Source organism: Parus major, chromosome 8, assembly GCF_001522545.3.
Source record: "Parus major isolate Abel chromosome 8, Parus_major1.1, whole genome shotgun sequence".
Classification (NCBI taxonomy): Eukaryota; Metazoa; Chordata; class Aves; order Passeriformes; family Paridae; genus Parus; species Parus major.
Genome location: NC_031777.1, coordinates 8,841,284 through 8,866,340, shown reverse-complemented (window position 1 = coordinate 8,866,340; position 25,057 = coordinate 8,841,284). Strand labels below are relative to the sequence as shown.

The following is a 25,057-nucleotide window of genomic DNA, read 5'->3' as shown; positions in this document are numbered from 1 at the left end:
CATAATTCATTCTCCATCTGAAACACTAAAGGAAATTATCTCTGAATTTGCAGCCACATTGTCCTGCTTTAAAATGGATAGTTTGAAACAGAAAATATATTTGTTCATACAAAATTCCTCTATAAGTTTTATAGATTTCTTTTTTGCATTTTATATACACAAGCATATGAATTGTGTAAATTATTCCAAATCAGAATGTATTGTTCAAATACTCTGTATATTTATAAAGTGAAATAAAAATTTCTCAAGGTAGCTTTCTCAGGCTTTTTTTATTTGAAGAACTTAGTTGTGGTATTGTCTAGAATGAATGTGTAGAACTTGACTGCAGTTGCCAAATTCAAAGTGCTAAACCATAGTAAGATGAGAAGATAACTCTTGGATTATTCTCCAAGAATAATATTCTCTCTTACAAGTTCTGTTTAATTTAGCTCTTTTCATTAAGCTGCATGGCTGCTTTGTGAAGCTCTCAGTGTGGATCCTGCTTTGTCACCTCCTCCCTCTCCACAAAGTGTTGAGCTAACTCAGCCCTGTAATACAAGAGATACACAATAGGCATATTGTAAAATACCTTGTTGAGCTCATATCCTATACTGGATTTTTTCTCCAGGTTTTACTTTTCCTATTTTTAGGTAATAGTTTTGCTAGTTGAGGTTTGAAGTGGCACAGTAGAAACTTAAATGTCTGCTTTTGAATAATAGTAGACTTAATCCTTCTGGGTTATGTTTTTAAGTGTCACTGCTTCTAGCAGTGGAAATAATACTTCCTGGGTTTACATTGAATTGATTTTGAATTACCTGAATGGTTTTAGTGCAAAGTACAAATAATTTGAAACTCTTGATGGACTCTGGGGTTGACCTAAGATATGCAGAGGAACACAAAATGCATCATTAAAATGCTCAGTCTTAGATTTCATTAATTTTATGACTGTAAAATTGTCACCTACATTTCCAAATGAAATGCTCTAATAAGGAAGACAGGTTTATGAGGTAAGGCTTTGTAGTTCTTCAGTTTAGACCATGCTTGAAACTTTTTTACTTTTCCTTTAGGCAAATCCCTTAGAAGCAGAATGTTTCAATTTTACACATTTTGTGTCAATTTTCCAGACAGAAAAGTAGCCCCTAGACATTAGACATTTAGCTACGGAAAGGCAGTTTCCTTAGTTTTATTTGATTACTAGAAGTTAGATTCCTGCTGATAGTTCAGGACTGTTAGTGGTTACCTGACTATTTGACAGAAAACATTTCCTCTCCTTTGTTTAACCTTTGACTCATGAATGTAAAAGTTTTATCAGAGCTGTAGTAGAAGCACCAGTGAGGTGGAAGTTTACTTATGGCAACAAGGGTTGTGCATGACTTTGAATAAAAGTCTGAGCTCCTGCCTTATGGCTCATTTGGATTAAGAGAAAATGCTAAGTATGTTTTTAATTAACCATGAAGGATCTTGGTCTCTTGCTTTTGTGACAGACAGGGGCTGTACTTTTAAATAAACACCCCTGTATTCTCCATCAGGAAATATTAATCTATTAATATTGCCAATGTTTTTTTGTTTCTCATGATTATGGAAGAAATATTTAGAGAAACTGTTTTGTATTTTTGGATGTTTTCCTATGCTCGTCTTACATGCTTGTTTTTCAATCAGTTATTGATTGTAGCTTGAGGAATGCAAGGACAGTGGCTACAATTAATGAAAAATAAATAGGAAACCAGTAATAGTTTTATAGTTTAAGAACTGAAATTAATTTAGGCTTCCAAATACATTCAAATTGAACAATAAAGCCCTAATGTTCCTCTACTTTCTCTACTGTGAAGGGCCTTCATTGATAACCTTTAGACATTTTCATAAGACAGCTAATTAATTATGAAATGTACTGACTGCTCCTAAATAATTTTATGAATACAGGTATGGTGGTGAGGTTTTTCTGGTCATGGGCTTTAATTTTGATTTTATCTGTTGTTAAGGTACATATTAGTGTGTACCTTAAGATATTAAGGTACACGTTAGTGTGTATGGTACATATTAATGTACATATTAGTATGCCAGTTCTGAGTTAGGAGGAATAATATATTACAGGTCTCCTCTGTCAAATTCAGCCTCTTAAAAACTGTATGTTTCAGATAATGCATTTCTGTACTGACTTGGAAAAAATAATAGTTACCCAGCTAATAGATGCTGATGGACATTTGTGTGCTGGATGAATTTTCTGTACACAGACTAGTTCTACTGTGCTAGGAAAAAATAAATAATTTTGCAAGCTTTATTAACAGGACAAGCTAAGAAGATCCTTTGACCCATAATGCTTCTGGATTTTAGCTGTCATACAAACAAATGCCAAACAAGCCAACAAGGCCAAGTGCCAAGTACTGTCCTTGCATCACAACAGCCCCATACAGCATTCCAGGCTGGGGCAGAGCGGCTGGAAAGCTGCCTGATGGAAAAGGACTTGGGAAGAGCTGAACAAGAAGCAGCTGTGAACAGGTAGCCAAGGAGGCCAAGGGCATGCTAGCCTGCATCAGGAATAGTGTGGCTAGCTGGAGCAGGGCACGGATTGTCCCCCTGTGCTGGGCACTGGTGAGGCAGCACCTTGAATTCTGTGTTTGCTTTGGGCCACTGACTTCAGGAAGGACACTGTGATGCTGGAGAAGGTCCAGAGAAAGATAATGAAGCTGATGAAGCGCCTGGAGCACAGGCCTGATCAGGAGCAGCTGAGAGAGCTGGGGGTGTTTTCCTGGAGGAAAGGGGGCTCAGGAGTGACCTTCCAGCTCTTTACAACCACTTGAAAAGAAGGTGTAGCAAGTGGGTGTTGGGTTCTCTCCTGGGTAATAAATCATGGGACAAGAGGAAATGGCCTCAAGTTGCACCACTGGAGGTTTAGATTGGGTATTAGGAAAAGTTTCTTCATGGAAAGGGTTGTTGAGCGCTGGAACAGGTTTCCTGGGGAGGTGGTGGATTCACCATCCCTGGAGAGATTTAAAAGACAGGTAGATGTGGTGTTTGGGGCATGATTTGGTGGCAGGTTTGGCAATGCTGAGTTGATGGTTGGACTCAATGGTCTTACAGGTCTTTTCCAAACTACAGGATCTGATGAGTCCATATACAATTCTTTGTCCAGTATGATATACGGATAAAGATGTAAAGCCTATCTCAGTGTTTATCTGTGAATAAGTCTGTTTACTAGAGTAGTCCAAATCAATTAATAGTATTATTATAAAACATGCTTCCAAAATTGGCCTATGATAAAAGAGGACAAAAGTGTTGCTTGACAGCCTTAAAGATTAAAAAAATTGCAAAGAGCCTGTACTTGGTCTTTGAGATGAGAATCTAAAAAAACCACCTGATGGTGTCTTCATTATAAAAGAGATCAACTGTGTTTACTTTTGAATGCAGAGATGTCTTGTATATGCACACATGCAAATGCACTCTTTATTGTTTATTAAAAAAACCAGGTATATTGATTCTTTATTATGCTGAATTAATTACAATTAGCAAATACATAACAGAAATATATAAGGGGAAGGTTTTTTTCTTTCTAGTAGATCTTTGTAATATTTTGTTGAAAAACATTATAATTAGAAATATTGTTAAAAACTTTTGCAATTAAGCTGTACTATTGAAGAACTGAAGATTATGTAGAAAAGAAGTAGAGGACAAGTTCTGGCAGCCTTTGGTTTCATGCCATATAATGTAATAGAGTACTTTTTTTGATCTCCTTAATTTTTCAGGTTTAAGAGGTGCATTGAAATTACATTAACCTTGTGTCTGTGATTATAACGCTTAAAGCAATTTTTTTACCATTCTTTCGGCTCATAAAGGAAACTGACTTTCATAAACTATGGTCAAGTAGGATGTTTTTCTTAGTGGTTTTGTTACACAAAGACATGGAAGCGTATCATCAATGTGATTTTGCTAAGGGAAGGAATTTCCATGCAAGTACTCTTTGGTCAACTTGCCTTGCCATACGAAAAATCTCCCTTGGCTTTCTGTTAAGGTTCATTAATTTCAAATAATTAATTTGACCTTTCTAAATAATTAAAAATTTCATTCACTTTCTTTTCTCAGTTATAGGGGAGCTGAGATCATGCATATAGGGAAGAAGTATAGTTAATACTTTATTGAAGTAGGGGAATTTATTTTTATAGAATGCTGTTCATAAATATTATCAAAAACAGATGATCAAATGAGATTTTTGAGTATTCTATGGCAAAATGTGCTGGGGTCATATATACTGTTAACACAGAGGTGATAGCAAGATACTGGAAAGCCTTTAGGTAGTCTTACCCATTTGTGTGTGCAGTGTTACAAAAATACTTTGAGATTTATACCTACTTTGTACCTTGACTTTGATAAGTCAAGGTACAGTGTTCCAACTGCAGTGTTCCAACCCCTGCTCTAATTCTAGGTTGTGAAGCTGTTCCACAGCTCTGATATTTGCAGAAACTCTGAACACTGCAGCAAACAATTTAGTTGCCTCTCTGTGCTGTGTTTCAGTGATGTGTAAAACCAGGTTAGCATGATTTGAGAAGATAATAGAACAGGAGTCCTAGGTGAAAGAATGCTCAAAGATCAGATGTTTTAGGTGCTGATATGGTGGGTGTTTTATGAGGGCATGGAATGTTCACACCTGTAAGCAGTGAGTGGCCTTGCAAACCTGCACTAAAGTAAATTTTATGATTATATTAAGAATATATTGGGAAACAAATGTAATAATGTCACACCTAACCACTGTCAGCAATACCAAACATTAGAAATGTCTGTGAACATTAAGAGTTTACAGTATTGTTTAGCACAATGTTTTTTGTTTAGCATAGCTAGCACAATGTATGGTAAAGTGTGATAAAGGCATTAATATGATGGATTTAAAGGATATCATTAAATCATTGCCTTTGTCTCTGGCTTGGCAAGAGTAAATTCATGATGGATATTTATGGTGTTTTTTTGTTTTGTTACTTAATTTGGTTTTGCTTTTTTTAGGAGCCAATAGTTAAGCATTTATAAAGACAGCAAAGATTACTAGTAAATGCATTAACTATAACAGTGTTTGGATTTCTGCTCTGCTTTTGCTTTACCTTAAGAATCAGGATCTATTTCTAAAGCTTTGCCAGCTGCATACTGATAACAGAGGTGTTACAAAAATGCCATAGCCCTTCAGTGGACTCACTGACTAAGTAGTACTTGGCTTCTCTACCAGCCACGGTTTCCCCCTGACAGCTTTTATTTTTCCTATCAGGGAAAACATTTAGGTTCTGCATACTGGGTTTTTGCAGTTGCAGTTAGCATATTTCCTGGAATATATAAATTTGAAATTTAAGGTCTGTCTGCAGCATGCACTAAAGCCTTTAAGAAATGCGTGTCTGTGGATTTGCATTGCGTTGAAAAATTATGTCTGTAGTAGTATTATATATGGGTATGAAATGTTCTGAAAACCTTTCAGGCACTGTTTCTAGCTCCCCCTTCTAATCTCAAACAACTAATAATAACTATAATATTACCTATTCAGTAATGTTTGTGATAAAATTCTAACAGATATGAGAAAGTGTGTCACTTGTAAATAAGGCATAATTTATATTGTTATTATTTAGTTTATCAGACTTAATATCTTAAATGGTGATGGTGGAAAGTTCTGTAGCATGTGGTCACTGACGATATCACTGTTAAAGATAACTTCTTTAGATGGAATACTGGAACTGATACCACTGTGTTTGAGTTTCTTATACTCTTCAGTTATGTCTTATGTGTCTTAGATTCTGTTTAACTTGATGAGAGTATTGTTGTGAAGTGCCTCAGGGAGGCAAAGATTTAGTTTCAGATAAGCACTGTAAAAGTGAGAGGCAAGGCTGTAAGCCATGTGTGTGAATTTTGACCCCTGGTTTGGGGGATGGGCAGTGTGTGTCCTGGATGAAGCGGTCCCACCCCAGACCCCTTGTGAGGGGCAGCCCAGGAGTTCTGATTGGGTTTGGGCCCCTGGGGTTTCTCCCTTGCTGTGTTCCTAGTGGTCCCTGACTCTGAACTCAACCCTGGTTCTGTCCCTCAAAACCCCACACCCTACCTTTGTTTGGCGCTCTCTGTCTCTGAATGAGTTTGTTCCCAGTCTGAATAAATGGTTTCATGAACAGAGGCCTGTCTCGTTCCTATCCTGAGCTGGGTCCCAGTAACTGTAGCTTCCCTGGACATGATCCTGCGGTTGTGGAATGCAACAAGTATTGTGCTCATGGGCTGCAGACATGTCTTAGAAATCTCTTAAGTATAGATGTATTAATGTGTTTGTGTTTGCAATATTGGTGAATATTTTTATTTCTGGAAGTTAATTTTATCTGTAGAAATGACTTTATAGGGAGACCAATATTTCTGCATGTGACATCTCTACTGTTGCACAGCATTGCACCACTTGTCATTTGAAATAGGGGGTACCTGGTCTGCCCAAAGAAAGTTGTTTTTCATTCTCCAGGGAGGCAACAGTTCTGTCAGTCCACTGGATATAGGAAGATGTAGAATTTCAAAATTGCAAATAATTACTGAAATCTGTAACAATTAATGATAGTGGGAATGAGATTAGAAAAAGTTTCAAATTTTTTTTTAGTGCCTTGAAAATACTAAGTCTAAGTATTATGAATTAATCTGTGCTTAATGGAACTTCATGCAGGTGTCCAGCTTAAAGAAACCATCTATATTGTCTATCAGTGATGTGCCATTAAATTTCTGGAGAAAAATTTGATAGGCTTTTTATTTATAAATGGAGACATGTCGTGGTTTTAAGCACTAGCTAAAAATCACCAGGAAACTTACTCATCTCTTGTTGTGAGATACGGATTAGGAAAAGGGCAAAACAGGCTCAAAACTTAAAAGGAATAAAGAAAGTTTATTAATAGAACTACAAGAATATGAAACCAGAATAAAACCTCCAGAAACCTTTCCTCCCCACCCCACCTTTTTCTTTGCCCAACTGACAACATAGAGCCAAACCTAGTGGTTAAAAGAGTCCCGATTATACAATAGTCCTTTTATCAATTTTTGAAGAGAGAGTTTTCTCTTGTCATCCCATGGAGAGTTCTCCACAAGAAAACAGTTTTCTTGTGGTTTTTCATTCCCATGATGGCAGCCGCCTGGACAAAAATTTTGCCATCATGTCCTCCTCCCATTTTCACACCACTCTGAGGTCTGTTCATAGGCCGTGAACTTAAGGGGTATTATTTTAAGGATGAGTTATTCAAAGGCAAAGGTTCTCTTCATCTGTCTTTGTGATCATATCTGGGAACAGAAGTTTTCTCTTTTTTCTCCCTGGGGGCCAAGGGTCTTCATCAACTTCTCTCTTTCTGTTCCAGCATCTCATGGGATCACAACTACTCCACCATCTGCTCAGCTTCATCAATGGATACTTTTGCTGAGATCTACACTTTGAAATACTTCATTCCTCCCAAATACTCTTTCACAAATTAAACGAGTTTTTCAGAACATTATTGTCCATCTCCATGACCTTACCAAAATAATATTTCAGCTTATTAAAGCATCTCCTCATTCTCCTTCCATCTGAGGCTCAGCTCCTTCTTTTACTGACTTTGATGGTTTATGTTGTCTCTTTACATGCTGATCACTCCCACTTTCCTCTCTCTGGAAAGGGATTAAATCTGCAGGCCTCATCTGGGTAGTGAAAGGGTTAAATCTGGCCCAAGCCACGGCAGGTGTTCCTGGTGTCAGATTTCAGGTGTCCTTCTCAGCCCAGCAGAGAAGGAGCAGACAGTTCTCGGCTTAGAGCCGTCTGTGTGGGCCATGGTTGGGGGGAGGTTGGCAAGTGTCAACATCCGTCCGGGGGCCTCCTGGGAAGGGCTTTGGCCACCGCGCTGGAACGGGAGCCCTCTGGCTTCCCGGGAGAAGCAGGCACTGCAGCACAGCCCGGTCCGGCCTGGGGCCGAGCTCCTGCAGCCTCCATCCCCCTCCCGGGAGCTGCTGGAGCCTGGCTCAGCCCCCTCCCCTGAGGCTGGACAGGCCGCGAGGGGCGGGGGGTGCAGCTGCACTAGAGCTCTGTTACCTTCCAAGGCCAGAAACAAAGAGAGCCAGAAGCTCTCGGGTTTAAAAGGTGGTGTTCACAAAGGTAATCTCATTTTCTGTGGTCAAAAATAATGTCAGTTCTGAGAACTGGACAGCTATTGGCTTAATCTTGACCAGAGAAGAAACTCCCAGCAGCCTCTCTCAGAGCCCTCATTTCCGTGGGTGTTCCTCACTCTTTTTTTTTCCTAAATGCGAATCCTTCACAAGATGTTATCAAAATATGCAAGTCAGATCAATCATCATAGAATTTTATAAGCACTGGAAAAATACATTGATATTTTATTAAAACACTTTTTTCCTCCAACTTTTTTTCAGTTACCTACCATGGTTTGAGGTATACTACAAGCTCCTAAATACCCTGGCAGATTATTTGGCTAAAGAACAGGTAATTTTACATATTCTAGTTATTGGTGTAAAGTATTTTCCTTGAAATATTAGTCATCATTTCAAATATTGTAAAGGGATTCTATGCTGTCTAAAAGTTTAAGGTTTTAGTAGGACTTAGAAGCAAGTTTAAGTCCTCTTACTGAAATTCAAAGAATCTGAATTTACAGCTTCCATAGTCACTTGAATCCCACATTATTCTAAAAAAGCTGCTGAAAATATACCTTTATAATGTGTCAGTCTCAGCATAAACAGGTCCTGTGTGAAGTGTAAGCAGTGTCACATCACTGGAGAGCTGCAATGACATATTGATTGTAAACTGTAGTGCTCTGGAACTATCTGATTATCAGCTGCAAACACTTTTGTTCAGAACTGTATAAAATATTATGTACTGTTTCACCCTTCATATTAACTAAAAACTACCTCTTGTAATTCTGACGTCTCAAGTAGCAAGACAAAATTACTTGCAGCATTTGGTGAAGAATCATGATAGTTTAGTTTGCATATTCATGAGCAATTAGATGTATTCCAAGATTACACAGCAAAGGAGGTACTGGCATCTGTCTTTACTGAGAACATTAAAGCTATACCTTTTTGCTTTATATTAGTGTATTAGATTTCAATTTAAAAAGGCATCAATATTTAGCCATATGCTGTAGACTGGAAAAGCTAACATTTCAGAAATATATGAAATATAGAATAAGCAATAATTATGCAGTATAATAAATGGACTATAGAGAATGATAATATTTTATGTAAAAAGATATATAGGAAAGTTTGGTGTTAGCTGTGTGATTCAATGAAGTAGAGTATGTGTAAGTCTTACAAATGCTATAATTAGACCTCGGTTTTGGTCCCTATTTCACTGTAGTAGGTAAAACTGTTATTAAGGTTGTATTTGAGAGAAGGAATAGGGATTGTCTTGATCACCAGTGCTGGCATTGCAGTTATTATTTCAAGCAATTTAGGTAGCAGGGTTTGTTGTTTTATGTGCTGAGGCAACTGCTTTGGTGGGTGAGAGAGTTCTAGCAGTGCATGGAAGTGGTTTGTTCCACCGCCTGGAACCGGACTTGTTGCTGAGCAGGCTGCGGGAGGACGCTGCTCTCTCCTGGCCTAGGTACTGTTCATCTGACCAAGAGATAGACCCAAAGCCTTGTTCACTGGTATGAGGTCCCGTAGCATCCTCTTCTTACAGGGAGAGGCAGAAGCTACCTGTAAACTCAAAAAAACGTGTTTAAAAGTTGCCCCTGACTTGTCACTGATACTTTTTGGTTTTACTTTGGCAACATAAAGAATTTAATCTCTATGAACAAAACCCCTAAACAGAACGAAAACTCCAAGCCAACAAAAGCTCCAATCACTTCTTTTTCCCAAGTAAATGTCTCTTCTAGAGACTGGTGACGGATCCAAATTAAACCAGGTAGCTGTAAGTACATTTTAGTAAACCTTATTAACTGTTTTATGTGTTTTGAGGAGACATATTTAATAAAATTTTAAATAAACCTATATAATGGCTAACAATTTTAGGAAGATGATGTCCATGATATTCAGACCACCTAGACATTGTATCCCTGTTTTCAGTTGCAAATGATGTGAGTCCCTTGAGGAGTGAGTGGGGAAACATGCAAGAGATTGGCTTAACTTGAAGATACAATCATTTTATGAGATTCAAAGCTGGCCTTGAATTTTATACTTAATATTTAAATACTTCAGTATGAATTACAATTGTTTTGGTTATTAAATATTTATATTTCTTTGTCAATGTGTAGTTTGATATGTAGAAAATAGTAATTAGTTTTTATGTGGTAATTAATTACCTTTAAAATATTTTCTCTATAGGAAAATGACTCAAATGATTTGTTGAAATCCTTGTATAGCCATCCTGTGCCAAAGGCAAATGCTTTTGTCAGTTTAAGTGTGGTAAGTATTTTTTCTGTTTTATTCCTACTGACTGAAATAGTAGGCAACGTTGAAAGAAAAAGTAACCTCAGCCCTTTGAAAGAGTAAATTGCTGTTGCTTCTCATCATTAACTGGCTTGGACAGCCTTTTTTTTTTTTCCTCTGTGCAGGGTAGAGTCTGTCTCTGTGTCATGTTGTTTTCTAAATGTAGTCATAAAGAAACAGAAATTTGAATTTTGCTCTATGGATGAGAAAGTAAACTGCAGTGGGATCTGACAGTGCTAGAACTACTTTTTTTGTGCTTCCAGCTGTTTCATGTAGACAATTTTGGTTTCTCCTGCTGTGCATCAGGAGACACTAACTCAGTTTTATTGCCTCTTATGTCTGAGTAGGTACAGCTTCAGGATTGGTCCAAAGTCTGTGAAAACTGGCTGCTTTCCCATCTTTATTCCCTTTTTCCTAGTTTTGCTTAATCATACAAAAATGCTGTAGGAAGAACAGTAGAAGTACACTCGGTTTTGTGAAACTTTCAGTACATCTTGGTGAAATAACATGTCCAGGCCTCTTTTGTTTTTGTGCTCCAATTTTTTGTGATGTGGGATGGGATGGTGATAGTGGGACAAGATGGTGTTGCTGCAGAAACATCAAAAAGTGGTCATTATGTCATTGTTATAGTTCCTGAAGTTTTAGCCAGAATTGTCTTGTGGATGCATGTTTAAACACATTTTTAGAGCTTGCATGAAATATAAAGCCAGCACAGAACCTCTGCTGTCTCTGAGCCATTGTGCATGTTCAGGGCATCTGTACAGTCACTGCACTTGCCACAGTGTGCAACTGGGTCTTGGTTGAACCATCACATGATGTAGGACACAGAAAGAAGTGATTTTGTAAAGGCTTTGCTTACACACATACTGAAATATCATTAGATTATTTATCTTCACCTTATTTGTGTGATTTCTTGTGTCTTTGAGCACATGTATTTTAGAAATAAGCCCAGTACTTCAATTAAAGTAAGCACAAATTCTAGAAAAGCATCTGGACCTATTATGAAGCCAGGAAAAATGGAGTCTACCACTTGTGTTCCAGCAATTACTAATCATTGCTGTTTAACATAATGCTGCCTTTATTTTAATTTTTTTTACTTCAGATTCCTTGTTTTTTCACTAGGCTATAGAGACTTAATATTTTCTCTCCTTACACAGTGCTAATTGACTGTATTTGGAAGTCCTTCCAGTCTTGTGTGTTGCTTTTCACCAGAACAATGAACTGGATTTGAGGCTGCAGTTGGAATTGTTTCTGTTGATATGTTTTTTCTTTCTTCTGTCAGTGTAATGTTTCAATTCCTAGCACCTTTGCCAAAAATACTTCTGTATCTCAAATAATATTTTGCTATCATTTATTATAGTATTACAACCAATTATAATCTGGCAACTCTGAAATGCTTTATAAAATGTCCTTCAAAACTCCTGTCGTTCAGAAGGACATAGAGAAGTTTTAAATATATTTTCCCTTGTATTTCTCACAAAGTTCATCTTGTCCATAACTTGCCCAGCTCAAAATGAATGTTGTAGGGAATGTGGACATGGCTGTTTTGGCGAATACAGCTGGCTACACTGGAATGACGGATTGCTTGCTATAAAGTCAATACTTACTGGTTTTATTTCAATGTTGTCTGACTTTGGAATTGTTTTTTTTTTCTCAATTATACCTTTTTCCCAGTTATATCAAAGAGTTTTTTAACTTTCTTGGTGAACAATGGCTATCGAAATGCAAACCTCTTGCCAAATGCTTGACTCCAGGGACAGTCAAGCAAACATTCTGGGTTGAGATAGGGCAGAGCAGGGAGGAATGTGTCAGCTGGAATCCCAATGCTTGTTGGTCTAGAGGCATCTCTGTTTTTGTAATGCTGCAGGGAGCAGCTTTTCCATTGTAGTCTTTCTATTGATGTTTCCTTCTTGGTCCTCAGATATTGTAGAAAAGCTAGACTGGAACCATCAATAGTAATAAACTTAAATTGCAGTCTTAAAAATAATTGTAGAAATGACATCCTGAGGTGGCTTTTCCTTGTGCCAGGATCAGTGTGATTCAGATTTCATTCACTCAGCTGTGCAGCAGGGTAAAGTTTTGTGAATGCTGCAGCAGGGTTTGGGTGGCAGACCACAGTGGTCCTTAGGATTGTGTGTCCATAACTGTGCATAAATTACATCCAACATCTGGATATGTCATGTTTCCTAGCAATCTTTTTCAGGAGACCAAAATGCCTTTGTCCAGTTAGGGACCAAGTTCCACTCTGACCTGTGAGTCCCAATAACAAATACTCTGCGGCTGAAATTTATGAGATGGTCATTTGTTCTACGAAACCTGAACTTAAAAATAATTTAGGTCACTTTTTTTGTTTAATTTTTTTTTTAAATGTTGTCATTATTGGGAAGGCTAGATACATCTGAATTCAAATCAGGAAGCAATAAAAGGAATAAAATTTACTTTCAGCTAGTATTTAAAACAAATAAAAAAATAAAAAGCCAGTATTGTAATGGAATATTAAAAGCAGTAGAGCCATCTTTGGTCTTTCTTGTTGGAAAACTCAAAAGCCAACTGTTCAATCTTTCTCTCATCTTGTATAAGAGCCAAGAGATGACTTTTGCAAGTGAGCAAGTTTTGAAAAAACAGCCTTGTCTTTTATCGGTGAGTTTAAAAGGCACTGACTATCTAAAACCTATCATAATTAAAGAAATAATCACTTGCTGTAGGACATCTCTGTTGATTTGAGGCTTATTTTTACCTGTCCTTTGTGGAATTCTGCTGCTGTCTTTGGCCTAAAAGACCCATCTAATATTAACTTCATTTTTCTGTTTAAATCCAGCTTCAGAGCTATGTGTATATGCATCATAATCCTTTTGTAAAAACTGTTATGAAAATCAAACCCTTGAACTGATGAGCAAAACTTGCATTTTCCAGTGTCCTTTTTAGAGAAAACTTAATACAGGACAGCAACTATTAATTTAGTATCTCTTTCAAGGTCATTCATCTTCCTAAGGGAGTTTGCAAAGATGTGCAAGGACTCCATACCACAGTATTTTTGCTACTTTATGGCTCTTAATGACTGCAGTAATGGCTTTTGCTTCTCATATTTCTGGCTTCCTTTTCTGTTTAATGAGTGAAATATTATTACTTTGTTAATTATTAATAATTACTTCTCTAAGTTAATAACTTCATTACTTAGAAATCTTTTGATAAATATTCTGTGACCTTAGTACATATAGGGAGTAATTTTCTGTTCTCAGTATACTTCTGAAGAATGCAGAATTCTGTCTGAATCTAATCTGAATATTTTCCTCTTCTTGAGCAGAGAAAAAAATCTTTTTTTTCCATGTTGATGTGAAAAAATACCTATGATATTTATTGTGCAAGTTGTATGATGTTTATGGGATGCCTTTTTTAAGCCTGTTTTTTCCTTAAATTTTAACTATTGCCAAATGACTTAATTTATGGAGAAAATTTTCTATTAAATATATCAAGTTGGTTTAATAAGTCTCCTACACAGACTGAATAGTATTCTTCTTTTTTTCTTTTTTTTTTTTTTTTTTGAATGCAAGACACATTTAAGTCTTCCAGATTTTGTTTTGGTAGATATTTTTCAAGTTGGACTTGAGAACAAGCTATGTCTTTGTGTTGATAATTATAAAAAAAGTCTGAAGAAACATATAAATTCTGTAAAAAAAAAAGCTAAAAAATCAATAATTATCTTATTTACTTAACATGCACTCATTTTTTTTCTCCTTCAAAATCTAGACTAATATGCAAAAGTGCCTGAAAATTACTGAGCTAAATCCATGTCTGATAACTAATAAGAGCGCTGGATTAATGAGAGTTAATTTACGTTACATCTGGTTTTAGTTTAATTCATTTTGTATTTACATCCTAGATGGCTTGAAACTAAGACGCATAAAATTGTTAATGTATTTCATAAATTATTGCAGAATATCAAGCTTCAGATCTTGCATTTCTGTTACCATTATTTTTAATTTAAAGATGTTTGGAAAGAATTTATATCAAGTAATAATATTTCCATTCTAAATATTTTTCTCATATGAATTTTTCTTTTCCATTCCAAATTTACATTTTGTCCTTTAGCCTTTTTTTGTTGCAATGTTTAATTCAATACTTAATTTAAGCAATGCTACTCTCAGGCTCATGACAACATTTAAAGCTGTGGTAATTTAAGTGTTGCTACAAAACTGCAGCCCAGCATTTTGTTCCCTTGCTTTTGTGCTGTGCAGAGCCAGGGCTTGTCAATTCATGTCATGATCTGCTTAATTCTTTGTCTAGCAGCAATAAGAATGTTATTAGAAAAATGGCTATTTGCTTAAATACAGATGGGGTTGGAAATCTTAAATGCTGGGTTCTTATGAAAAGAATTTTTTTCCTGTGTGCATAAATTATCAATTATTTTTTCCCATTGATTAGCACTCGTATTTCATTACTCCTGATATAACTGGATTGCCAACTATCCCTGAAAGTGTAAGTATTTAATTTCTTATTTAAGTTTGTTCTGGGCTAGGCTGAACTTTGGCTTTTATCAAGTGGAGACTTTTTGTTTTCCTAAGACTGTTTTTAGAAATGGTTGATGTCTGTTATTGCAACCTTTACCTGGTAGTTACTGTTGCATTCATTAACCCATTTTAAAGCATTAACAGGGCATTTTTGACCCTGTTTTTATTGCTCTATTCACCCTCTGCTCATAGTTACTTCTTTGCATTTACTAGGATTACTTATATAAAATATATTCTACTTATGCACCTCGTGTTTTATTTGAATACTTGCCCTTTAAACACTGCATTGCTCAGTTGCAAATTCAGCCATCAAGCTATACAGTCATTTTTTGTGTAAGCAGGCATTGTTTCAGGCTTTTTGAAAACATGCTCTACCTGCCTACACTCGGATGCTAACCAAGCAACAAGAAGCGGGGTTTGGGGCTTATTTTTTTTTCTTTCTTTATTTTTTTTTCTTTATGAAGACTTGCATTCTGTAGGTGCAAAATCCTGGATGGTGCTATGGGTAAATTGCAAATGGGACATCTCAGATCACATTCTTTGTGATGTGTTTAGCTAGATAGCATTTCATAACAGAGCTTGGAAGGGTCCTTTTTCCCCCCTCCAGCCTCTAAATCTGGAGTTGTATATGGCTGTATAGGTGTGTGTTTTTACACTTTCAAACAGTGACTTCCTTCTGTCAGGGAGCTTAACAGGAAGTTAGGCTGTGGAGGTTCCCAAAACCACGCAGTGCCGCAGAGCTCATTCCTGGTGGATGATGGTGTTGGGGCAGCAGGGAGCTGCTCCCAGGGGTGGGATGGGCCAGGGAAGAACACAGAGCTGGGAAACACTGGTGGGGAGGAGCAGGAGGGTGCTGGTAGCAGAAAGGAGGCCTGAGGGTACATCTGTGCTGGTGGGAAGGATGCTGAGGAGGTGACATAGACCATATTGCAACTTAAGGAACCAGGGAAAGTTGCTGCATGGAGAGATAAAAGAGAGGACACTTGTTGCTAGAGCTCAATAGGTAGAACAGGGTTTAGTTTTTAAATGTATATTTTCATCTGCTTAACGTTATGTTTTGAATGCCTCTGTTTTTAAGGAATCTCTTAACTTACTATTTGGTGTTGTAATAAAATACAGTGTTGGAGGCTAGAAGGTGGGTTACAGGCTTAAATTGAAGAAAATATGGGGAAACATCTAGCTGGGCCTGTGGCTGATAAAGGATCTTGCAATTATGCCAATGTAGATTTATCTGGTAAGAAGGGTAAAATAATATTAAGGTGCCTTTCTACAATTATTTTTACTCCACTAATAAAAATCTCATCCTTTCAGTATGGATCAAAATAAGTAAGGTACTAATGGAGAGTTAGAACATGTAAGGAGTGAAGAGATGAGGTAATCACAGTAAATTAGCAATAAAATTAATCTTTTTCCCTTTTTGTTGTAAGATTCACATACTTCACGGGCAGTAACTTTTCAACTATAACAAAGAAACAACTGTGACTGTCTCCCCAAGATACATTGGTCCATGTAAGATTGTGACCTGTTTTTTAACACCGCTTTTTCCGCACAGAATCAGCACACTGTTATCATCTGCAGTGTTAGAGGGTGTCCAACAAAAATTGGACTGAGATTCTCATGGTGCATCAGCCTCTGACAACCCCTTAAAAGTAACATTTGAAAGACCAGAGGTTTTTTTCCTAAAACTGAGTGTAGCCCTAAATCTCTGGCTTCTATCTCTTCCAAAATTCTATGCAGCGTGGACCAAGAATAACTCTAATACTCCATATCTTGAAATTAATAATGGGTTTATGCATTTGCATGAAACTGGAGTGACCACTGGATCTTTGCTTGTATTTTCAATTTTTTGTTTTTGTTTAATGTTGCAATATATCCAAAAAGGAAGTCACCCCACTCTGAAGCTTTTCCTATTCATCTTGCCCTGGCTGGTTTTTCAGGGCTGGGTGACCTTGCTGCTGTGTGTTGCCACGTCCAGAATCTGTCCAGTTCACAGTTCCACTGTTGATGTCTGTGCTTCTGCTGGGGCCTATCTTTGATAGACCTGCTACATGAGCATTCAGTAACAGTGTTGTCCCTGAGAAGAGATGAATAGCAGTTCTGGTTGCAGATACGCTAAGGAATGTGTGAAATTAAATATTTTGCACATCAGCTGTATGAAAAATAGTGTATTTTCATATATGTTTTCCTGTGTTAACAGAAATTTGCTGTTTTCCCAGGCAAATTTTCTGGTAGCTATTTTAGCTTATTCAGAGCTTGTGTATCTCTGGCGCTGTGCCCTGCAGAAATAACTGTTAGATTCAGCTGGAACACAGAGAATCCCTCCCCACTTATTCTCCTTTCCCCCCCACTTTTCTAGTGTCTGAACTATTAATGGGAGGTGCTGGTGACTTTGCCTCTGATTAAACCCCACAGTGAGATTCTTACCAGAGGTGAAAAGGCTGGCTGCAGGAAGGACCCAGTACCTCTACCAGTTCTGCAAGATGTTTGGTGTCCTGGGACACACAGCTCAAGCAAAAGCTTGGTGTTCAACAAGCTGATTGCTGTACTTGAAATGGAATAAAATGTGTTGACTGCAGCAGACCCTGGCAGAGTAGCAGTTTTATTACTGTAGCTGTGACAGAGCAGTTATCACTGTGGTAAAAGATCTGTTCCTGGGTTGGAAGCAATGGTCACCTTAAAAGCATATAGTGATATTGGTACCAAATCTCATATTTTTTTTAATTTTAAATTGCTGAAGGGCAAATGTCAGTCAGAAGTGTAATGAAATGAGCGATTAATAACTTATGCCAAAGTTAACTTTTCATTTGCTTGAAAACCCAAGTAATTATTTTTAAAGCATGCAAATTCTGGTGCAAAAGGATTTCTTTAATAGTTTGGGATTTTTTTTTCCCACCTACTAATTAGACAAAAATGTTCACAAGTAATATATATCAAATGTTCCACTTAGCTGTAGCTATATTTTTGACTATTTTTTTTTTTTATTTAAACAGAGGAACCTCACTGAATATTTTGTTGCTGTGGATGTGAACAACATGCTGCAACTTTATGCCAGTATGTTGCATGAGAGACGAATCATTATTACCTCCAGCAAGCTAAGCACTGTAAGTACTTCACACATCTCCTTTTAAGTAGGATATATTGAACATTTCACAAAATGGCCTGCAGACCTTTGTGGTTTTAGATATGTTCCATGTGTACTTATAAGACAATATCTACATACTCTTCTAATATATGGTTTTAGTCTGGCTCTTGAAGTACAAAAGTCTGATTTATATAAGACCTACTCAGATACATTAAGTCAGATTAATTATTTTTCTTACCAGGAGATGAGAGTTCTTTAACTCTCCTGAGTTCATTTCTGTGCCTTCTAATCTGAAAAGAATTCTTAAGGGCTATTATAAGATCTTTATTATTCACTTGTGGCTTATTCCAGTGGAGGTACTTGAAAGAAATCAAGGGTCCCTAATAATAGCTGCTATCCTAACCTGGTAATAGGTAGATTCATCTTTGTTAGAGTGGTTTGGGAGTGCACACTGTAATGTCTCTGATTTGAAGCAGCTCTTCAGACTGTCAATAATGTACAACTCAAAATATCAGTTTTTTAATTAAAGGTTTTGAGCTACTGTCCACTTCAAAATGTTTCTTTTTCCTCCTTATGGCTGCTTAATAAAAGAATGTTACATTTAATTTGGAAAATATACCTAAATATTCAGATGCCGTTTTATTTCACTCTTTACAGAATCTTACAGATTTTTAAAATCCCCCATATTTTGAAAACATTCCCAAGTCAATTTTGCATCAGTAGAAGACTGTCACTTCATAACCAAGTTTTAATCATAGGGTGTAATTATTTTGCAGAATATTTAGCCTATTAAGCACTGTTACCTAAAGTGTTTTGAAGAATGCTGCATAAAAATTTTTGTTAAATATGCTAATTTTGTTAAATATGTTGTGGAAAACAAATTCTGTATTTCTGAGCACTCCTATTTGCACTACCAAATAAATGAACACATGGGTACAAGGTTGGATACAGTACTAAAAATTACTATTTTTGAAGACTTGCAGGTGCTGTAAGGAGTGAGAATTCTTTGATTATAAATAGTGGATAGAAGTCCTTTCAGTTTTTTTGAATCAGAAGTAAATTGAAGATATAGAAGATTCAGAATTACTGTAAAAGTCTGACAGGTTTTACAATTCTAGGTGCAGTAGCAATTATTTAATTGCGTTATTATTTTTTTAAACAGCACAGTGTTGTGTTCCTGGATCTGTGACCAGCACTGCAGTTAGGACAGTGCACAAAGACACTACTTTCCCAGTGCTCTGTAGGGTGTGGAGTCAAGTCAGTCCTGGGAACTGGAGTGAGGCAAACATGAGGTCTTATAAACAGAGGCCGCGTGAACAACTAAAAACCAGCACAATAAATACTAAATTAATTTAGACAATCTTCATATTACTAGTCTAGGACAGATTTTTTTTAACCACCAAAGATGTTACTTTTTCTTAGGAAATTCCCAGATTTTATTACAGCCCCCACTGCCCCCGCACACTTCCCTCCCCTTCCTGAAATGGATAGGAAAGAAATTGTGCATTACAACATAGTAATAATACCTGAATGAGCAAATAAGGTATTGAAGGAAAAGCTCTTTCAAAGAACATGTCTTAGCAGAAGCTCACATGATGTAGCAAAACTGTGGAATCAGATTTTTTTTTTACTTTGCCAGTCTGAAACACAGTTTGCTATATTTAAAGGGGGGGAAAAAAGTACACCATAAAAAAAACCTCCAATGATGCCCCAGTCAACCCTGTTTTACTGCTCCAGTAGAGAGGAGATAGGAATTGTGATGGCAGCTCTGAGCCCATGGAAGATACATTCTGCAGGTGAGCACGTGTCCGTCTGCTTGACACGATTCAGAACTATACTCTCAGCCTACATTTGGATCTGCTTAGGACTTGTTTCTGTTAGGCTGAACATCTCAGCTGGTCGCTACTGCTATGATGTGACATGAAAAGAGGAAGTACCAGAATTTGACTGTGCTGATCTAGACTGCTTTATTTAAGCGATCAGATTTCTCTTTGGAAGTCATTACATAACAACCGATAGAATATTCTGGTTGTGAGAAACTTCCACTTTGTTTACACTTTGGCTGTTTATCCCTAGCCTTTTAATGAATTAATAGCCATCTTACTGGTGTCTCCACTTGAAAATAATTTATGTCACTTTCCAAACATGTGTAGTGGTGTTTAGATGTCCTGAACAGTGCCCCCAAGCTGTTAATGTAAATAGTAGCTTGAAGGGCAAATCCAAAACAAGAGAGCCACATCAGCTTTTTTTCTGCTTGCTTTTTCAGTCTATTAGCATTACTTAAGTCATAGCTAAACAAAATTACTGCCACATCATGTTGGATCCACTTTTGATACAGAATGGGTTAATTTTCACTTGAACTAGTGAGTTCTGATAAAACAGAAAAGTGTACATGGCTTATTAAGAGCTTCAGTTAACTGAAGTGCTGTCTGCTCATCTCTTTCATTAATAGAACAGGGGTGATGCATGGCTTGCTTCTTTACAGAGCAATATAGTTTAAAAAGTTAATGGAACAGTTTCCAGTATTGCCTTTAAGAATTTAATTTAACTGCCAAGAATTATTAAATGTGTTTTTGGCAAAAGGTATTTCTTCTTTAACATGGGGATTTCTTGATGTAAGCAAATGGAGGAGTGTATTTGAACATCAACCTTTTCAAGCTTTGTGTTGTTTTACTGTTGCATATAAAGCACAGCAGACGGGTACTTTCTGTTGTAAAGTTCCTGTTTTAATATTCCTAAATTACAGCTTGATACTATAAAAGATTATTTGTTCAAAAATAGTGCAGTCAAGCACAACTTTCTGTTAAGGGAGTTGTGTTTTATCTTTGGGGTATCAAGTGTTTATGTCAGTCCATGAAGACTGGGTTGTGATGTCACCTTCAAGTTATCAGCTCTGGTTCAGTTCGCTATCTCAGGGCAGTGACTGATAACAAAAGGCATATTTCAAGGCCTTGCTCACTTTCTCCTCGCCCTTCTTGGGGGGGCCGGGAAGGAAAATTGCACGCACTTACATTCAGGGATTCTTTGTCTACTGTTTCAGCCCTATTAATTTCATGCTGTCATTATATTCAAGTAAAGGATCAGTCCTAGTATGGAAAAAAGGGGGCAAAAAATGATGCTATATTTTAGAGGGTTTACTGTAGAGGAAAAAAACCAAGGAAAGGAAGGTTGCCTATTTTAAGTTGCTGAGTACAGTTTTTTAATTAAAAGAAAAAAAAGAACCGTCTTGAGGGTGTTTCAGCTTATATTTTATTTCAGCCAAGCAGGCTTTGTTTTATGTGCATCTTCAGATTTTTGCAGTTGTTTTGTTTTCTTTTCATCTTCCTTTAAATTGATTTTCTGTGGGTTTATCCCCTTTAAAAATTCCTTTGGTGTAGGTATTTCTCTGCTAGTCCTTCCAATTACTACCAAGATACAAATGGAAACTTCCCACCACTCCATTCTGTTGCAGCTTCTGGGTCATTATTTGCCCTAACTGTTGATTCTTTTATTAGCTTGACTTTCCAATGACTTTAATAATGTGATTATCACCAGTCTCACAGCTTGCTTCAGGCTTAGAGTTAGAGCGAGATGGATTCAGCTAGCCTGAGGATTATGCTCTGTAAGATCTGTTTGTAGCAAAAATTACCATTTCTGTCTTTTGAACAGTAAACTATGAAAAAGAAACAAATTATGTGGCTTTGGATTAAGTGAAAGGATGAATGAAACAAAGGGATTGATCTATTCACAGAGGTGGCTGTTAGTTATTTCACTTCAGCAGCAAAAGGAAGACCTTTCCTAAATGTCAGGCTGTGTGTTCTTTCACAGCACTGTTTCCTCATGCATCACTGCAACTGCATGTATTCTTAGTAGTTGCATGGAGCTGTATGAGTTTCAGTACAAATAGTTTTTTAATTCCGTCTTTCTATAAGTTATTAAAATGCTGGAGTTGGCTTTTCCAGGAAGGCTGAGCTATGGCATTGACTTTATGCATGCTGGAGGCAGGCCCTAGATGTTTTGGCCCCAAGTGCACCTGCTGTGGTAGTCTACCATAACATCATACCACACTCTCATGTATTCAAAGCAAAGGAATAAATCATGATTTTACAACAGTGCATCAGTTGACTTATTGCTGTTTTGTGACCGAAGGTAGGAAGGATTGCTGTTTAAAGCCATGTCATCGGTTCTCAAGTCACTCAAGCGTGTAAGCTTGTCATATGCCTCTGTAATTGTACCTCTGCAGTCTCTCCCTAACTAGTCAGCTGGGGCTGTGCGCTCCGTCTCCAGCACCCGGCTGGCCAGTGTCTGACAGGAGCTTTCTCATCAGCCTGTCAGTAATATGCTAACTAGATTGGATCTTCTGTGGGAAGCACTGGCAGGTGGAAGGAATGTTACACTTTAAAGCAAATGTCTAAATGTTATCTCCACTTTGACCAGTATTTGTTTCGGGTAATACAAGCCTGATGTGTCTCAGAGCTTGGTGCTTGTGCTTGGCGCTGGCTCTGGATTTCTTTGGTAGCCCTACAAAAAGAGATGCAAATATTGATAAAAGATATAGATTTATTTGTTTTGGTGGTGAAGGAGAACTGAATAGAAATTTACACACATGTATTTGTGGAATCACTTTTACTATTGCTTCCCTGCAAAAAAGAGCTTGCTACAGCTGCCCCTAGCTGCCCTCAGTGAATTGGACTGAGTGTCGGATTTATTCCCTTTGTCTCATTAGTCTTGTTCAGCTCTTGTCACACTCTCCATAGTTGCTCAGGAAAAAGTATTACAGATTTAAAATTTAATTCATATCTCAAATCTATGTGACCTGGAAGTGTTCAAGGGCTAAATTTAGTTCTTAAAAGTCAAGAAATTGATGGGAATTTATCATTAACTTACGAGGCAGAACAGATATTCTGCTGATATTCACTGTGCTCCCAGAAGCATAATTAGAATTAATTTTGGAATATAACCTCCCTTGGGCCATTTAGTCTGGAGGTAAATGACATGTGGCATTTAATTTTTTTTTTATAGTTCATATGTAGGCAGTCTAAGGTAAACTGGGCAGGGGTGTAAACTGTTGTAGATGTGGTTAAATTCCCATTGGGACACCTGTAGGGAGCACATTTCCAGCAATGAGGCAATGGGATGTCAATATGGAATAAAGTGGAGTTAGAATATACCACCAGATCTGGAAAGCTGTCTCAGTCTTGAAATTCAGGATAGTTTTCCCATTGCCACAATGTAATATTAGGAGAAATAATTGCTGAAAGAATTTGTGAAACAACATTGAAATGTGTGCTTAAAAAAATGTTTTAATGAGAGTGGGAGGGAAAAAAACCCCAGTAAATAGTTGGAAATTGCTATTACCTGCCATCTATGTAAAACATGAAGAACTTCATTACTGGGTTTTATTAAAAAAAAATAAATAAATTAAATCCCAAACCTCAAAAATCCTCACTGTAAAAAGAAAAGGCGTGTAGACAGACAGATCTACAAATTAGTTCCAGAATTTAATTTTTCACTTACTAACACTTGCAGGAGAATGAAAGCTCCAAGACTGAGTTAATCTAGAGCAAAGTTGTTGCTTTTTTGTATGACTTTTGAAAATTCAGTAGAAACTGATGGAATTAAATGCTGTGTAGAGTCAGTGGAGGCACTGCTGTGGGACTCTGAGTGAAGCCTTTAGGAACTGAGTCCTTTGTGGCTGGGCTGAAGGGGAACTGAGAGGGAAAGAGTCCCTATTCTGTTGAGCAGAACTGTCTCACCACTTACAAAAAGTACTACTGAAGTAATTTGATGGTCATGTGAAGCAAAAGTGAGGAGGAGTTGCTGAAGGGTGAATGAGTGTAATACCAGCCCTTGTTCTGGTGTTCTGGTATGGCAAGATTTCTCCTTTTCATACTTGCTACTGCTTTATTACTCTTTTTTTCCTCAATTCACCAATGATAAGATGAGTTGTAGCATCATTGGTGGTTATCTCCACTCTTGCTACAGTAAGTTGTCTCAAGTAAGCCATTCACAAGGAAGTTTGTCCCTGCTGCTTCTTAATTAGTCTAAGGCAGAAGAACATGCCATGGAGTTCCTTTGAAGGGGGAAATGTTAATAAAAGTGATTTTCCTGGAAGCTCTCCTTTCAGATGTGAGAAACATTGGCAGAATCCCCTTATTTTATGGGAGGGTAGCTCTTCCTTCATGGAGATGGGTCATGAAATAAAGGAAGAAGGAAAGGAGGCATCAAGGAGCTGGTCAGGAAAAGGGGCACAGAGATGTATATATTCATGGTTTTCTGTGTTTTTGTGAGTGAGGAAAAGATAAAAAAGGGAATAAATGAATGTCAAAATGCAAATAAACAAATCAAGAACATACAGAGATTAAATGAAGAAATGTGAGGAAACTGCAATTTTTGAACAGATGATATACAGAAGTTTAGTTAGTTTATTATAGAGTAAATGAGTATCTTAAGAGAGATGTTATTAACCCAATCTCTAACGTGTTAGGGATAGAACCTGATTAACTTTTAAGAGTTGCATTTTAAACCTATGAGAAAAACAGAGAACTTTTGAGTTACTGAATGAAGTTCAGAAAACCTTTGAGTAACTGAATGATTTTTCTTTTGTCTGCACCCACACCCAGATTGTTATATAGATACCTCTGATTATCTATATAAGCGCCTGTGGGTCCCTGGTGTAGGCACAGTATGTCAGTGGTATTCCTTGCTGAGCATTCACCTGTCTACTACCACTTCAATTCTATTTTCTGCTCAGCTTCCGCTATTGGGAAACATGTCACTCCTGGAGCCATAGGCAAGGAACAAGCCGTGTCTGCAGTCTTCTCTTTTCTCTTCCAAACTAATGCACAAGAATGATGCCATAATGCTGCTTTGTGAATCAAGAACTGCAAGAAAAGAATGAAATTGATTGTATATGAAGTGCTGTCAAAATCATGCATAACACTCATCTCTTTCCTTCCCCCAGAAGGAATGGTAAAAGGAAGTGAATAATCCTAAAAAAACCCAACAGCAATTCCAGGAGAAAATAAGTTTTTCTATATAAATGTTGTTTTTTTTTTTACTTCTTTAATTTTTAGAGGGAAAAAGTTACAATTTTCATCTGTGAACTGGAAATGTATTT

General features: G+C 37.1%; 1 protein-coding gene across 1 annotated transcript in view; it reads left to right on the top strand.

Annotated features, from left to right (window-relative positions):
- Positions 1-25,057, top strand: part of DENND1B (DENN domain containing 1B) — a 156,195-nt gene that overhangs the window by 68,262 nt on the left and 62,876 nt on the right. The window contains exons 8-12 of the mRNA XM_033516452.1: positions 8,356-8,425; positions 10,264-10,344; positions 12,949-13,008; positions 14,791-14,844; positions 17,867-17,977. Of these exons, the coding sequence (XP_033372343.1) occupies positions 8,356-8,425; positions 10,264-10,344; positions 12,949-13,008; positions 14,791-14,844; positions 17,867-17,977 (376 nt within the window). The remainder of the gene's footprint in view (positions 1-8,355; positions 8,426-10,263; positions 10,345-12,948; positions 13,009-14,790; positions 14,845-17,866; positions 17,978-25,057) is intronic.